At 40.3% G+C, this 17917-nt stretch overlaps 1 protein-coding gene and 2 long non-coding RNA genes across 3 annotated transcripts; all 3 read left to right on the plus strand.

Annotated features, from left to right (window-relative positions):
* Positions 1-5971: 5971 nt before the first annotated feature.
* On the plus strand, positions 5972-6403 carry LOC120109529. Its single transcript, XR_005510381.1, has 2 exons — positions 5972-6032; positions 6139-6403. It is a non-coding gene; the product is annotated as an uncharacterized LOC120109529 (long non-coding RNA).
* Positions 6404-7054: 651 nt separating this feature from the next.
* Positions 7055-8536, plus strand: LOC120109528. The gene is made up of 2 exons (XR_005510380.1): positions 7055-7918; positions 8138-8536. It is a non-coding gene; the product is annotated as an uncharacterized LOC120109528 (long non-coding RNA).
* Positions 8537-8700: 164 nt separating this feature from the next.
* On the plus strand, positions 8701-17548 carry LOC120109527. The gene is made up of 2 exons (XM_039123262.1): positions 8701-9239; positions 17422-17548. Exons 1-2 carry the CDS (start codon positions 8701-8703, stop codon positions 17531-17533), a joined length of 651 nt encoding a protein of 216 aa, XP_038979190.1. The 3' UTR covers positions 17534-17548.
* Positions 17549-17917: the final 369 nt, after the last annotated feature.

A 17917-nucleotide genomic window follows, 5' to 3' on the forward strand; every position in this document is an offset into this window, starting at 1 on the left:
TGATGACACAACTCATTATGATAACTTGGTGAAAGATTGTGATCAAGAACTGGTATCCGGGTTGTAAGAATTTTATGAAGATTTCTTTTCTTTCTGCATTTATTACATTTGAAATATTTGAATGGGTGGTCAGCAAGTCTTTTACCATGCTTCTTCAATTATTAAGGATGCATTTCCGGAAGGTGTTACTCTGCCATCATCTTCATATGAAGCCAAAAACTGATAAAAGAGTTGGACTTGGATATGGAAAGATACACAGTTGTCCGAATGACTGCATTTTATATCGTGGTGAAAATAGGAACCAAGAGTCGTGCCGAATATGTGGAACTTCACCGATGGGGAAAACATAAGATGACAAGAATGATTCGTTGAACTGAAGTGGATGCTGCACCGACTAACGAAAAAATCGGCTAAAATTTTGAGGTATTTTCTCTTATACCAAGATTGAAAAGGATGTTTGCATCACCGAAGACGGCTTCCTCGATGAGATGGCATGACGAAGGCCGTACAAAGGATGGAATTGTTACGACACCCAGCGGATAGTCCCGCATGGAAAGCCATTTGATGATAGGGCATCCCGAATTTGCTTCTGATGCTCGCCAGTGTCAGACTGGGGTTTGGCTACTGATGGGTTTAATCCCTTTCGAACTATGAGTTCTACATACAGCACTGGCCGGTTGTTTTGGTTCCATATAATATCCGAGTCTCGCAGATTAGTACGGTTAATTGAAATCTAAATTTACTGTCATGTCAGGAGAATGTAATATTGGTATTTAATTAAAGATAACCTTGATCGTGCAGAGAATTTTAATAGCTCAGCGAAGTCTCAACCATAACATTCGTCCTACACCAAGGATTGAGGCAACGATGGTTGGTTGAGTTATTTTCAGAATGGCTTTTCAAACAGGTTAGATGTCTAATATATTAAGCTTTTTTTTAAAATTTTATAGAGAGAAATTAATCATTACTTCTATAATTCTTTTTAGGTACCAATGATGATGGAGAGAAATTGTTCCGAGGAGTTAATAGTCATTGCTCGAGGTCCGAATAATATTGTCAACCAGATATGGTGGGTTCATTAAAAATGGTTTTAAATTTCATCCTAAAGAGCGTGAGAAATTTAGAAAAAATCCAAAATAGTGGGGTTATGGTTGAGGCGGATGGAAAAAATTATTATGGTGCTCTAACAGATATTTATGAGCTGGATTATTATGAAAATTTTAAGGTAGTATTATTTCGATGTGATTGGGTGGATATAAACTCACCTAGAGGTTTGAGGCAGACATAAATGGATTCACACTTGTAAATTTTTCAAGGTTGATACATACTGGTGTGTTATTGAAAGATGATCCATTTGTTTTTTCATCTCAAGCTCGACAAGTATTTTTTGTGCAAGACTCAAAAGATAAAAATTGGTCTCTTGTTATTAAAACGAAACCTAGGGACTTGTATGATATGGGAAAAGAAGTTGGAAGAGGAGGACGATGATACTTACACTCAGTGTATGCCTTATAATGTTGTGTCAACTGATTGAAGTAAATGCGCCAACGAGTTTGATGCAATGAAGGGAATCCCGTGTACAAGATCTTCTGATCTCAGTATGTGTTTGATTGTTAGAAGTTTTTGTTTTTTCCTTTATATTGCTTCAGCTTACTATTTGTGTTATAAAGGAAAAAACTTATAAAAAAATGCTTTACAAGTTTGCTTTATATGACGCATAATTGCATGTGTTTTTTCTCTGGATTCTCTGGTTTCTGTTTGCAGCTAAGAGAAAGGCTGAGGCAGCGAGGATCAGGCAGAAGTATTCAGATAGGATTCTGGTGAATATTATTGATTTTTCTGAGTTTTTTTCCCGTAATTTCTTTGTTTAATTTGCGATGCTTGTATTTCTGGTTTGGTTCCATCAGCAAGTTTATGTTAATCGAAAGGACCTGAAATTTTGTTATCTGTTATCGTGGAGAAATGTTTTTTGTTGAATAGAATTGATTTATCTTCTAGTTCATAAGGTTGGAACCTGAAAGATTGTGGGTTTTTGCTTTAGAATTGATTTCCATCAGCTCATTTAATGGGGCATTTGTACTTGTACCCTTACTAAGTTGCTAAGCCTTTGTTCTGTATGAGCTGGAAAAATAATCACAGTTCCCAATGACTTATAGCTGGATGGTCCATATAAAGTTTTGTTCCTGCTTTTTGCTTTCCCTTTGAGTGTCTGTCTACCTTCGCTATATGGATTGTTTTGGTTTCCTAGTTTATTGTTAATTAATTTCTTTTCTTCCTGTATTTTTCTTATTATTCGACAACATAGTAGATTTTATGTATACAATGCTAATGCTTTTATATAAGTGGCACTGCTTATGCATTGGGTGAATTGAGAAATATGACCTACGGTGAATAATGGGAACTGTGATCATGATGCCAGGTTAGTGGCACTGGGGGGCAGCGGAATCTTCGATGCATCGGTGGTGTGTGCGGAGCTCCGAGCCACATGGGAGGGCATATCTTATGCGAGACGGATACTGCATGCCGACCAGGTCATTCTAGGAGGGCGACTCAGCCACTGTGATTGATTGGATTAGGGGGTCGTGGTCGTGCAGGTGAGGGCAGACCGTTACTCATGGATATTCGCGGGACTTTTGCAGGCGTGTGGAACCTATCAGGCTACACATGTCTACAGGGAAGCGAATTGTGCAGCTGATTGGGTCCGCTGCCTATGCGGCTCACCATTCTGGTGGTTTTACTGTGAGGGAGGCCCGACACTGTGCCGGAGTCTCTGTTAGATTTACTTGGCTTCTGATTTTGTAGGCCGTCTTCATACCCGTAGGGTATGAGCCGCCGTTGCACCAAAAAAAAAAAAAAAAAAAAAAAATAATGGGAACTGTAACAGTTCTAGGTCAACTTGGGAGCTTGGATCATTTTTTTCTCCGCGTTATAAAATTTATACTTTCACCTGGCATGATGGTACCCACAAAGGTATCATATGTGATTTTTACTAGCCGCTTATTTTGCTAGTTACCTTTTATATGCGAAGCCAATTCAGTTTCTTATTCATGATTGCTGACCACAAATTTGGATGTATTAAGCAACAATCCTTTATGCAGGTCAGCCTTTTGGCATATTCCACATAATTAAGCAACGAGGTAATGCATTATGCTCTTGTATTGTTCTTTCTACGTGTGTTTCTGTTGGATTTAAATTTTGTTATTTGAGAAAGGATTGGACATCCATATTAGAATGGTTTTAAGCATATCTGTTCTCAGTGCAATTTGACTATACCTATCTTGCAATATATATGTTAGTTGATAATAGAATGGTTTCAAGCATATCTGTTCTCAGTGCATGTCTTGGTCCTCATAATCTCTACAGAAAAATAATAATATATGGGAAAAGGAAACATATGTTAGCTAAGTGCTTGCAGAGCTCTTTGTTGAATTTAGAGGATCTTCTTGTGCAGCTATGAAGTGACAATTTTAGTACTCTTAATGCTGTAGTTTGTACTAGATTCTGCTCCAGTGGGGTCTTATATTTTTTTTTTTGTTGTATTTTTTTATTCCACCTTTTTTTTTAAGATGGTTGTCTTTTTTACTTTGGGGTCAGGGGGCTTGTAGACAATAACCTCGGTGGTCTAGGGTTGATAGTGTTTATATGCAAGAACTGTAACATAGATGCGATTGCCTTTTGCTCCTGTTCCTTTAAAGGAATTTTGACTTTAAAGCTAGCTTTTTGTTGAGCTAAAGATCTGAGTCATCTGACAGACATAGGAAGTATGCACAAGGTCTTCCTTCTCCCATGCCCTTCTTCTGCTGACTGAAACCTTTTCAATTTTTTTCTTGGAAAAAAGGTTCTGTTACGAATGATGTATGCGTGTTTTAAAATTTCCTTGTGCAATTGCTGCCGCTGCTGATTTGGCGTGGTCGATAAGTGGCCTGTTTTAAAAGATGACCGTAAGTGACAGATGGGAGGCCAACGGGCCATGTAGCATAGTATGTGCTGCCCACTTGCATTTACATATATCCTTCATCTTGAATACAGATATCATTTCTGTATGCTCTCCAACTGTGGTGTCAATTAATTGAGCTTGGTGGTCTCTTTCAGAGCAAAAAGAACATCTATAATGTAGCATGTCGTATCCAATTTGAGTCATTCTTTTCAAGTCTAACAACCAAAAGTTGATGTCATTCTTTTCAAGTCTTACAACCATGCAGTAATATGTTTACGACCATGAAAGCATTAAAATTTTTAGCAAGATGATGATGCCTCCATGGCAATGGAACTTTATTTAGTATAAATTTATCATTTAACCAAATATTGATTCTTTTTTGTGCATACCAAGTAACAATATGCCCCGGAGGAGACGATTTAGAGATGTGGAGTTCCAGCATTCTCAGGTGGGATTCTACTTCTGATCAGTCCCTACAGTCCCAGCAGCCATGTGAGCATCAGCAGCACGAGTCAGGATCTCAGCGCGAGCCTCCTGCTGATTGCCCGGAGGATGAGCTCCGGATCCAGGATAATTCGATTTAAAGTTCATATTTTATGTTCATATTTGTCTTCAACTTTTTAAGACATATTTTATTTAATTTTAATAGATGGACAAGGGACGGTGAGGACGAGATGGGGAACCCACTCAAGCAAAGGATGTGTGGAAGCTTCCTCCGGGTGAGAAGATCATCATCCGATGCAACGAATTGGGGCAGCCCATCAATAGAGCTGGAAGTCTACTATCAAGCTTTTTAGGATCGGTTGCACGCAAGGGTCAGCTGTGTCCACTCAACTATACGAAGTGGAATGACATGCTTCCTTCGTATAAGGTTGAGCTTCTTAGACTTATACAGGTAATGAATTGAATTTATTCTTTTTAATTCGACACCTCCTGTATATTAATTTGCTTAGTATCATAATTTTATTTTAGATGTTTAATATTATTATAACATTCTGAATCTTGTTGTAGGGTAAGTTTGTACTCCCTCCAGAGAGCCATGATTGGGTGCTAAAGTCCCTCAATCGCAAATGGAAAGAATATAAAGCAAAATTGAAGACGGACTTCAAGCGCGAAGGTATGACAGAGGAGGAGGTTGCTCGTGTGACTCCTCCTGATGTATACCCTCAGCAGTGGAGGGAGCTTGTTCATTACTAGTTTTCTAAAAGAGGACAGGTCACGTATATTGTTTCAATATCTTCTATTATCTTTATTATTAATATAGATTGCAAATATATACATTGAATCATATTATACTGTGTGCTTTTATTTTGGCAGACATATTCTAATATTGGTAGAGCTGCACGAGCATCGCAAGCAGTTCCTCATACTTCAGGCTCAAAGAGTTATGCGAGACGTAGAAATTAAATTCGTAAGTTCTTTTGAAAACTATTTGAAACTCTACTAAACATATAGCACGTATCATGATATATAGTTTGCCCCATATACTTTCCGTATGTGTAGATAGTAGAGCATGGAAGGGAGGCCTGGTGAGGTAGAGTTTTATAAGATGACCCACACTCACCGAGATGGCAGCTTTGTCCGGGACGAGTCGAGAGATTATAGTGTATGTATTCATTTTTTTATTTGATCATAATTATTAATTTTACTTCCTTTTAAATTATTAATGTGACTGTTTATTTTTTTGAGAGAGATATAGGAAAGAGCTACAAATCTCATTTCAGAGGCGCGTCGGGGAGTCATCATCATCCGACGCGGCCAGTCGCGTCGAGGCTCAGGTCTATGCAGAATTGATGGGCCCAGAACGTTATGGTCGGGTGAGGGGTTACCGGTATTGGAGTTACCCCCACTCAGCTGTCTGCAGTGAGCCGATATACCCAAGATGCCAGACAAGGTACTAGCACTGCAGAGGTTTGTAGTTTGAAGACAGAGATGGCACAGATAAAGCAGTCATATGAGACAAGGATAGAGGAGATGAGGCAGAGTCATATGACTGATTATGGCGGAGTTGAAGCAGAGCCAAGAGTTGAAGATACAATCTTTGCAGGATCAGCTTGACCATATTTCATCTTTTTTGCAGAGATTTGCTCCTCCGGTACATAACTAAATATATTTGAATATTTTATATAATTATAATGTATTCTTGTATGAGCGTGATGACTTTCGTATTTTTAGTTTCTAAAGTATTTTTTTTCTTGTAGGTTGCTGATACTTCATCTACTCGTAGAGATGATGATGCCGTCGACTCTTGATACATCGTAGATTGTGTACTTACGATTTTGAGATGAATGTTTTTAGATTGTTTTAAATTTTTTTTTTGATACTTACCTCAATTTCCAAAATACGATTATGCCAGAACTTTGATAAGTATAGATCTTGGAAAGGACTTTAATTAGTATGTTCTATGTTGACTTGACAGGAACATGGTTTCCAAAATCTTATGTATAACAATTAGTTTGTAGAGTTTGATCGGTTTAAGATAGATAATGCAGATTCGGTCAACCTCAGCCAAAGGAAGAAACACTATCTAGACACTCCACTCCATTTTAGGTCCTAACGGGCTCCAGGGCCAATAGACCGGTCCCATTACTGGTATAATGGTATAACCCTTGCACTATTGACAAGTCTTCTCGCTCTTTTCTCTGCAAATTAGTGACTGACATGGATCATTTGCTGCTACTTGGTACAGGTCCAGCATCCCCAGTAATGCTGAGTTAATCCATAGTGGATTTGCAGGGTGAGAATTTTTAACACGTATTACTATTGCTTGATCAATTGAAGTATTGAATTGGCATCATCCAGCTAAAAAACATGCATTTGTTAGTTATAGAAATTTAAGTTGTATGCCATATTTTAGGTGGTTAATTTTGTTTAATTTGCTTTATGATCACTTTGCAAACTGGCATTTTTTGATTGCAATACAACTTTCTTATATGGTTTACATGGTACTGTTGTGGTAAATGAAGGTGATTCATGTAATGATCGAGGTTAGTGTATGTGTCAGTCTGTATTCAATCTTTGATTTGTAAACATACTTCACTGATTGACTTCAGTTTTCTAGATGACCTTTGACATGTGCTCGATGTTTCCTGTGTTCCACCTGGTGTAGGCTCTGAGAGGCCTTTGCTTCCTTTTGACAAGGTAGAGGAGCAGGAAGACAGGAAGAAGGATGAGGCTAAGCCTGTCTCCTATTCATATTCCTTCTTCCACCTCATTTTTCTCCCTTGCCAGCATGTACTCGGCTATGCTTCTTACTGGCTGGTCCACGTCCGTTGGTGAAAGTGGTAAGCTTGTTGATGTTGGGTGGCCCTCTGTGTGGGTCAGGATTGTGACTGGGTGGGCCACAGCAGCTCTCTACATCTGGTCTCTAATTGCTCCCATTCTCTTCCCAGATAGGGAGTTCTGACTCCCAAGTATGTAAAAGGATGCAATAATTATTTGGGACCCAAGTCCAGTATCATTGAGTCTGTACATGTCTCTGTACACAGCTCTCGATGCTACATTTGTAGAGGAATCTGTATTATAGATGCAGGCTAAACTTTATGTGTGATTCAAGAATGATAGAGATGTTGCTATAATGTTTGGAATTGTAACCATGGTGCTTCATAATTGAACAGTAAGATGGTCATCCTTTCTTGTGCATGATTCACTGGCAACATGCAAATATTTGCTGGGTAAACTTTGATTTCATTCTCTGAAACTTTAGATAATGGGAACAATTTGTATTGGGTAATCCTACTGTTTGCTCGGCCGGAAGGAAGGTATGCTTTCTTCTGCTTTACATGTTGGACTGGGAGCCGCAGTTATTGAAAATATTGGGCAGGCTTTTGGTACTAAAAAAACAGCGGCGGTTGTTGCAGTATGATCGGGTATAGATCTTGGAAAGGACTTTAATTAGTATGTTCTATGTTGACTTGACAGGAACATGGTTTCAGGACAGGCAGTCCGGCTGGACGACTTGACTCCCACGATCTAGATGAGGTAACTGGAATACATCTTCTTCATGAAAGTAAACTGTAGATTTTGCTTTTCTTCCTCTTGTTCTTCTTCGATGGTTAGCAGGGCTACTTGTCATACATGAGAAACCTGATAGATCATTCTTGTGGTTCTATTTTGCTGGCCAGCAATCTTGATCGTTTGCATTTTACTTGATTGTGTGCTTTTGCTAATTTTTGTTCTGTATTCTTTCAATTCTTGCAGTCTTTGGAGCTGTGGAATGTGATAGAGAACCAAACCATGACGGTCCAGGCACACGAAGGTCTTATTGCAGCATTGGCACAGTCACAAGCCACAGGAATGGTGGCCTCTGCTAGCCATGACAAGTCTGTTAAGCTGTGGAAGTAAGCATGGGGGGTGTTGCAGTGGAAGTAAGCTGTGGAAGTAAGCCACAGGAATTTTTGGAAGCTACTTTGATGGTTTATGTATTCGTAGACTAAATGTTTTGTGTCATCTGTACGGAACTTCTTGTTCTATCTTACTAATCCCAGTGGTGTAGAAATGCATACCTTGTTATAATTAGTGTTGGAAGCAGTGGAACAGAGCTACTGCTGCACTGATTGTTGGTAAATCTTAGTTTTTAAGGTAACACGTGCTTGCTTTCCATGTCTAGCCTCCATGATGGATGTGCTTCTTGGCAAACTATGTCTCTTCAACCAAATGATACTTTATATAATATATCTATGAACCATGTAATTTATGTTGATTTGGAGAAATAGTGCGATCTGATGACTAGTGTAATTTATGTAATTTATGTTGATTCATGTATGAGGTTTAACTATGCTCGTGATGAAGTTGATTTGATTGGTAAGGATGTGGGTGGTGCAGAATTGACTGGGTATGGTAATCGAAGATATTCCTCTGTTCTGAAAGCAGCTAGAGATCGTGGGAGAAGTCACATTAGCTTCAAAGATTCTGACAATGATTCTCATATGATTTCCCCATCAGTCTGGAAATCTGGAGGCCCATATCATGTGGCTCGTAGGGCATACCAGGAAGATTCTGACGAGTGTTATGAGACAGTTTATGCTGCTCGTCTCAGTGACAGGACGAGGCCTATGCTGTTTGATGTGGATTTGAAGGTTCAAGCAAGTTATCAAGGTGAGCATGTTCCTCTGGTTTCTCTGATGAGCAGATTGAATGGCAAAGCAATTATAGGACACCCTGTTCAAATTGAAATACTCAAAGATGGTTCCACTGATCCACTTGTTTCTAGAAATCTTTTTGTTCTGGATGAAAATACAGCATGCCCACCTGTCTGGAGGACTGCAAGAAGAACTGCCATGCAACGAGTTCCTCGTTCTAACTGATAAGTGCTAAATAATGCATAAATTAATATCTTATTCATAGCACTTATCATTATTTTTAATTCACATATTTTGTCAAGTTAACCATAAAATATGTGTTATCATCATCATTGCATTTTAATAATTATCAGAAGTAATTCGAGTTGATTTAATTATTTAATGGTTGAGTCTAATGGATGCAGGTCAAGTCGAATTGATTTAGGATGATTTCTGAACCCAAATCGCATGCATCCCGCAAATCAAGACCCTCTGATTCAGTCACCCAACTCTTTTGCCACATGATCCTATTTTAATAAAATCCCTTCAATTATTTGTTTCTCATATCTCAAAGTATATCATCTAGTTGCACGGATCTCAAAGCCTCAACTCATCCTTATTCCATCTCTAAACACAACCCCCAACTCCTCTCCGTTAACAAAACTAACTTAACTTCTCTTCTCCCGTATCCAAACAAAATCCTCCGATTTCCCAGCCTCCATGTCACTCTCCCTCATCCAAAAAATAAAAAAATAAAACAGAACCCATCCCAAGCTCATTTCATTTCAACCGAACCGAACATCCTCCCCTTCTCCCGTGTTCTCCCAGCAACGAACTCCCCAAACCTCCCAGCTCCTCTGTTTCCAGCGGAACAAATCCTATTCCGTGATCATCTCCCAGCGTCTTCATCGTCCGCTTTCTTCCTCCGAGATCTGCTCACACATCCCTTCCATCAGCCGCATGGATCCGATTCCCCTTCTCCCAGCTAGCAGCTAACGGATTAGAAGCTCCCATCTGCTTCATCCTCCCGAACTCCACATCATCCCTCTTCCGAACCCAGCTAACCACCCATAAGCTCAGGCCATCTTCATCACGTCTTCCAGCTTCTCTCCCGTCCGCGATTCAAGGACGACCTCCCAGCTTCTTCATCCCGTGAGCATCTCAACCATTCAATCCTCCCACTAAATCCCAGCCTTCACGGAAGAAAAGAACAGAGTAGCTCACGGATTTCCTTTTCCGTGAGTTCATCCCAACTCCCCTTCTTCATCTAAACTGCCAGCCGAATCCAAGTTTATCCCCTGTTTCCAGTGCATCCGCGGATCAGTAGCAACGGCTCATCTCATTTCTTCTCAGCCATCATCCCGTTAGTAATCGTCCTTATCCATTCCCAGCCGCGTGCGGATTAAACCCATGCATTGATCTAGCTTCCCAGCCTCAAAACAGAGCAACCGATCTTCCCTACAAACTAGAAGCCGTCCGCGATTCAAGGCCCTTCCGAGACCCATCTGCCAACCAACCCCAGCTCACGAATCCATTGGTTTCTTCCTCCCGTTCGGATTGGTTTCCAACTTCCCCCTGCTTCAGCGGAACGAAGCCCAAATTAATAATTGCGAGCTTCATCTCAACTGCCTCACGAATCGGTTGCTTCCTCCTATAGCTTCTTCCGGATTGATCTAAACTCCCAGTTCCCGAATTTCTTCCTTCTATCCTGTTCGGATTAACTCTATCATGGATTGCATCCTTATCCCACGGATGTCCCAGCTAAATTCCCCTGCATCCTGCTCACGGTTCATCACTTCTTCCCAACCATTTCCCATTATCTGCGGAGGAGATCAACCTTCACAGCCTTCTCCTACTTCGGAACAGAGTCCCAACATCTGAACTTCACTTCCTGATTCAATGCCCAAGCTGCCGATCCCACGAATCAATCTTCTTTCGAATCCCCTGTTTTCCGCGTCATTCCGGACGAACTCCATTCATCTTCCAACAAGATATCCTTCCACGTCTCACCCCACGCGTCTTTCCCAACTTCTGGATGAGAACCACCTGTCTAGCTACTCACCACGGTTCCAGATTGATCCCAACGGTATCCTCCCGGATAAGCTCCAATCCCAGAAATCTCTCAGCCTCATCCTGCAGCCATCCATCCTTATCGCGACGTGAAACAGGGAAGAGAGAGAGAGGATGCCGAGTCTATAAAAGGAGGAGAGGTTTTCTTGGAAGGGCATTCCTCCTCTTCCCCACCAGGGGAGGGGACTGCCCCCATTCCTCTTCCCCACCGGGGGGATCCACTCCTCTTCGGCTCTTCTCAGGTTGAGTTCCCACAAGAATAAAGAGGGAGAGAGGCTTGGCTATTTTAAAAATATTTCAAAGGAGAAAGAAGGAAGGAGGAAGAAAGGAAGCTGATCATGAAGGGAGAGATGGGAGCCCGCTGCTGTGCTGCTGCTACCGTCTCCAACTCCATGCAGGGCTAATTTCTTCTCCAGGGCCGGATGTAGCCCTAACAAAGGGCCAAGGGTTTTTATATTTTTAATTTCTATTCTTGGAGTTGTATAAACCTTATTCTGCTTTTAATGAATATTTTATTTCATTTCATATTTAATTTCTGTGATTTTAAATATGATGTTTATACAACTGATCTTCATGATCACTAAGTAAATATAAGATAGTCCATGCTTAGGGAAGATGCGATGTGCCACCACCTTAGATTAGGGTAGACATTTCATGCCAACCGAAGATGGATTATGCCCAAATTACTTTTGTGAATTTTTATTTAAATGCTTATTAGGCTTGTAGCCAATTTGCATGTTAACCCAAGAACGAAATAAAATATAAATAACCCTTGTTCTGATGTTAGTGGTGAATTCCTTGCCCTAGGTTCTCCCAAATTGATATCCCTTTAATTGCATTTTCTTTTATTAAATTGCTTAGTTTAATAGTCTTCACAAATTGATCATTTTAAATATTTTTATTTTAAGAAAAACAACTATACCCCAATCCCTGTGGATCGATACCCGTAATCACTATCCTACTAGATACGTGCTATTGCGTGGTCTTTAAAGTTGACTATCAATTTTTGGCGCCGTTGCCGGGGATTGGTAGCATAGTTGTTTTTCTTTTTATTAAAAAAAAAACTTTTAAAAAAAAATATATATATCTAAAATAAAATAAAAATATTTTCTATTTTTGTTACTTTTTTTTATCTCATTTCTCTCTCTTACTAATTTTTGATTTTTCTTGATCAGGAATCGAAAAGAAAATCCGGGGCGATCAAAAAGGGAACTATCGGAAAAGGAATGCTGTAAAGGTTTGCTTTAAAAATTGCTAGAAAAATTTCCTTTGGTAACCTCTAAACCTTTCTTATTTAAATTAATTCCCTTTTGTGGTGATTGTTTGATTTTAATTTTAGCAAAAGTGTGAATGCATGCTTGATACACATACACCAATTAATCCGCACATAGTAAGGGCAATCACCCCAACAAGATAAGAACTGGATTTCATCACCAGATTCTTGCCCAAATTAGGTGAATCAATTCTCACATAGCTTTCACCTTAATTAAAATCAATTAGACGTTGGCCTCTAGGGACATTCGAGCTCAATAGGACGAAGATCACCGAAAGTTGCACTAATTTCGCTCTGTGGCTTAGTTGATGTCTAGGCAAGCTTTGTCCCTTTAAGGGAGACAGTTCATCTGTTCGAGGCAAGTGGGTTTTAAGTGGGACCTTTGCAAACGCATCGTGGACCCCTCCACTTACCTGGGAGCTTACCTGGTCAACTAAGTTCATTAGACCGGATTGGAGGCTTAGGTGCCCTCTTCAAAACAGTTAGGAGCTGTCTAGTGATTTTAGGGCAAATACAAGGATTTGACGTGTTTTTCTTTTAGTGCATGCTTGACTGTACGTGACTGATCAGAAGAGTATTGGTGCATGCTAGGGTAAACTATTATCTTTTGACCCTGAAATAGAACGGACCCTTAGGAATATTCGAGCTGAAATCAGAACATTAGAATCAACTATACCCGGTACGATTTGATAAGGATGCGCTGCGTCTGGCTGAAGACGTTAAACTTAGCGCTTGTTGGGAGGCAACCTAATTCTCGTTGGTTATTTTTGCATACTTTCTTGTCGCATTTTTTTTTACAGGATCCCTCATATTACTGATGCAACTACGGTAAAATGCTTCTATCCTCCATATGCATCATATTTTCGTCCAAAAAAATATATAAAACAATAAAAATAATAATAATAATATTCAAAAAAAATTTCAAAAAAAAAAAAAACATTGAGGACAATGTCTGATCTATGTTGGGGGGTATAGGATTCGAATTTTTCGCATTTTCACATTTTTAAGTGAATTTCAAAAAAAAAAAGAAAAAAAAAGTGAATTTCGAAAAAAAAAAAACCTAATTTCTATGCCTTAGTGCTGAAATGATAATCACACAAAGTATATAAAACAAAGTATATAAAATCTAAAAAGCCCAATAACTAGTCAGGAGTAAGTCAATTTGAGTTCTTTTTATTAAATATTCTTTTAGCGAGTTGTAAGATAATTTTTACTTTGGAATTTCACAACACACATGGCCTGCACTTCTAAGGATTAGGTTCAACATTATGTTGCTAAGTCTAGTAGCAACCTTGAGTCCTGATGAATCATTCCTATCTAATTCACTATTATCCCATATTTATTAAAAAAAAAAAAGCCCAATAACTAGTCAGGAGTAAGTCAAAAAAAAAAAAAGAGTGAATTTAGTCAGGTACATCGAAAAGGGCTACCTATTGTCAAAGGTCAGCGGGCTTGTAATGAGGAACCCGAGCATAGGTCCGTAGGGGAATCTTGATGCCCAACACCTTACGCCATCTGGTGTGGGAGTGTTGACTGAGTGCTCACTACACGGAGGAATCATTACAAGAGTAAAAGTGCATAATTTATTTATAAATACAAAATCAAAAAAAAAATATCAAAATCAAAAAAAAAAAGAAAGAAAAAGAAAATAATATTGACCTTGAAAAAGACGATAGTGTGAAAGCCGTCGTTGTAAAAATTCAAGTAAACTGGAATATTACAGATAAAGCCCATGAGGTATTAAAGTAAACATCCACAACTCTCGAAATCCTGCAAGGTAGGATGATTTTGAATCAGTGATTAGGTCTTATCTGACCAATTCTTGGAAGCTACTAGCTTTAGCAGTATTTTGGAAAATCTAAAGCCTTAGCTTGTGTATGGTCCAGATATCACCGAGCACCCGAGTATAAATTAGCCTTACAACTCTCTAACGGAAACTTAATTACTTCAACTTAAGTTGCATCTTGACCTAGGATTTGGGCTGACTTAGTAATAAAACTTTGTGTGCTTTTGAAATTATTGGCACTTATGCATTTGAAATTAGATTTTATAAATCAATAAAATAAATTCTTTCGACTGCAGTTTGTGGGTATCTGAGCCGGAAACCCTCACGAGACAAAACTCGTCCACTAGGGCCACCTAGGGGTTTAAAGCCTTATTGCATACGGTAAATGCAATCGCGATTCCTGCGAAAGTGAGTTAGTTTTTTTTTATTTTGCTCGAGGACTAGCAAAATGTAGGTTGGGGGGTGTGATAAGTGCTAAATAATGCATAAATTAATATCTTATTCATAGCACTTATCATTATTTTAATTCACATATTTTGTCAAGTTAACCATAAAATATGTGTTATCATCATCATTGCATTTTAATAATTATCAGAAGTAATTCGAGTTGATTTAATTATTTAATGGTTGAGTCTAATGGATGCAGGTCAAGTCGAATTGATTTAGGATGATTTCTGAACCCAAATCGCATGCATCCCGCAAATCAAGACCCTCTGATTCAGTCACCCAACTCTTTTGCCACATGATCCTATTTTAATAAAATCCCTTCAATTATTTGTTTCTCATATCTCAAAGTATATCATCTAGTTGCATGGATCTCAAAGCCTCAACTCATCCTTATTCCATCTCTAAACACAACCCCCAACTCCTCTCCGTTAACAAAACTAACTTAACTTCTCTTCTCCCGTATCCAAACAAAATCCTCCGATTTCCCAGCCTCCATGTCACTCTCCCTCATCCAAAAAATAAAAAAATAAAACAGAACCCATCCCAAGCTCATTTCATTTCAACCGAACCGAACATCCTCCCCTTCTCCCGTGTTCTCCCAGCAACGAACTCCCAAACCTCCCAGCTCCTCTGTTTCCAGCGGAACAAATCCTATTCCGTGATCATCTCCCAGCGTCTTCATCGTCCGCTTTCTTCCTCCGAGATCTGCTCACACATCCCTTCCATCAGCCGCATGGATCCGATTCCCTTCTCCCAGCTAGCAGCTAACGGATTAGAAGCTCCCATCTGCTTCATCCTCCCGAACTCCACATCATCCCTCTTCCGAACCCAGCTAACCACCCATAAGCTCAGGCCATCTTCATCACGTCTTCCAGCTTCTCTCCCGTCCGCGATTCAAGGACGACCTCCCAGCTTCTTCATCCCGTGAGCATCTCAACCATTCAATCCTCCCACTAAATCCCAGCCTTCACGGAAGAAAAGAACAGAGTAGCTCACGGATTTCCTTTTCCGTGAGTTCATCCCAACTCCCCTTCTTCATCTAAACTGCCAGCCGAATCCAAGTTTATCCCCTGTTTCCAGTGCATCCGCGGATCAGTAGCAACGGCTCATCTCATTTCTTCTCAGCCATCATCCCGTTAGTAATCGTCCTTATCCATTCCCAGCCGCGTGCGGATTAAACCCATGCATTGATCTAGCTTCCCAGCCTCAAAACAGAGCAACCGATCTTCCCTACAAACTAGAAGCCGTCCGCGATTCAAGGCCCTTCCGAGACCCATCTGCCAACCAACCCCAGCTCACGAATCCATTGGTTTCTTCCTCCCGTTCGGATTGGTTTCCAACTTCCCCCTGCTTCAGCGGAACGAAGCCCAAATTAATAATTGCGAGCTTCATCTCAACTGCCTCACGAATCGGTTGCTTCCTCCTATAGCTTCTTCCGGATTGATCTAAACTCCCAGTTCCCGAATTTCTTCCTTCTATCCTGTTCGGATTAACTCTATCATGGATTGCATCCTTATCCCACGGATGTCCCAGCTAAATTCCCCTGCATCCTGCTCACGGTTCATCACTTCTTCCCAACCATTTCCCATTATCTGCGGAGGAGATCAACCTTCACAGCCTTCTCCTACTTCGGAACAGAGTCCCAACATCTGAACTTCACTTCCTGATTCAATGCCCAAGCTGCCGATCCCACGAATCAATCTTCTTTCGAATCCCCTGTTTTCCGCGTCATTCCGGACGAACTCCATTCATCTTCCAACAAGATATCCTTCCACGTCTCACCCCACGCGTCTTTCCCAACTTCTGGATGAGAACCACCTGTCTAGCTACTCACCACGGTTCCAGATTGATCCCAACGGTATCCTCCCGGATAAGCTCCAATCCCAGAAATCTCTCAGCCTCATCCTGCAGCCATCCATCCTTATCGCGACGTGAAACAGGGAAGAGAGAGAGAGGATGCCGAGTCTATAAAAGGAGGAGAGGTTTTCTTGGAAGGGCATTCCTCCTCTTCCCCACCAGGGGAGGGGACTGCCCCCATTCCTCTTCCCCACCGGGGGGATCCACTCCTCTTCGGCTCTTCTCAGGTTGAGTTCCCACAAGAATAAAGAGGGAGAGAGGCTTGGCTATTTTAAAAATATTTCAAAGGAGAAAGAAGGAAGGAGGAAGAAAGGAAGCTGATCATGAAGGGAGAGATGGGAGCCCGCTGCTGTGCTGCTGCTACCGTCTCCAACTCCATGCAGGGCTAATTTCTTCTCCAGGGCCGGATGTAGCCCTAACAAAGGGCCAAGGGTTTTTATATTTTTAATTTCTATTCTTGGAGTTGTATAAACCTTATTCTGCTTTTAATGAATATTTTATTTCATTTCATATTTAATTTCTGTGATTTTAAATATGATGTTTATACAACTGATCTTCATGATCACTAAGTAAATATAAGATAGTCCATGCTTAGGGAAGATGCGATGTGCCACCACCTTAGATTAGGGTAGATATTTCATGCCAACCGAAGATGGATTATGCCCAAATTACTTTTGTGAATTTTTATTTAAATGCTTATTAGGCTTGTAGCCAATTTGCATGTTAACCCAAGAACGAAATAAAATATAAATAACCCTTGTTCTGATGTTAGTGGTGAATTCCTTGCCCTAGGTTCTCCCAAATTGATATCCCTTTAATTGCATTTTCTTTTATTAAATTGCTTAGTTTAATAGTCTTCACAAATTGATCATTTTAAATATTTTTATTTTAAGAAAAACAACTATACCCCAATCCCTGTGGATCGATACCCGTAATCACTATCCTACTAGATACGTGCTATTGCGTGGTCTTTAAAGTTGACTATCACTAACCCATCAGCCTTGGATGGTGAAGATGCTGGTGGTCTTCAATATAGAGACAGAGAAAGCAAACCTCAAGTTCACAACTACCAGAAGTTCGCAACCCATAGGTTTGATGTTTAACGACGCTTTATTGCGTCGGTCAAGTAGCATAAACCGACGCTTTTAAGCGTCGGCATAGTCCAACACAAAATACGGTGGGAAGCGTGGGTTGAAGTACGCCGACGCTTCTAAGCGTCGGGTTTGTATAAAATGAACGACGCTTAAAAGCGTCGGCATAGTCCAACACAAATACGGTGGGAAGCGTCGGTTCAAGTACGCCGACGCTTTTAAGCGTCGGGTTTGTATAAAATGAACGACGCTTAAAAGCGTCGGCATAGAGCGACGACGCTTTTTTGACGCGTCGGGTTAAACCCGACCCACGCCCACCTGCCCGACGTCTGAGCCACGCTTTGCGATGCGTGGGCTGGAAATTCGCCGATGCTTAAAAGCATCGGGAGAGACCAA

The sequence above is a fragment of the Phoenix dactylifera genome, unplaced genomic scaffold, assembly GCF_009389715.1.
Source record: "Phoenix dactylifera cultivar Barhee BC4 unplaced genomic scaffold, palm_55x_up_171113_PBpolish2nd_filt_p 002325F, whole genome shotgun sequence".
Classification (NCBI taxonomy): domain Eukaryota; kingdom Viridiplantae; phylum Streptophyta; class Magnoliopsida; order Arecales; family Arecaceae; genus Phoenix; species Phoenix dactylifera.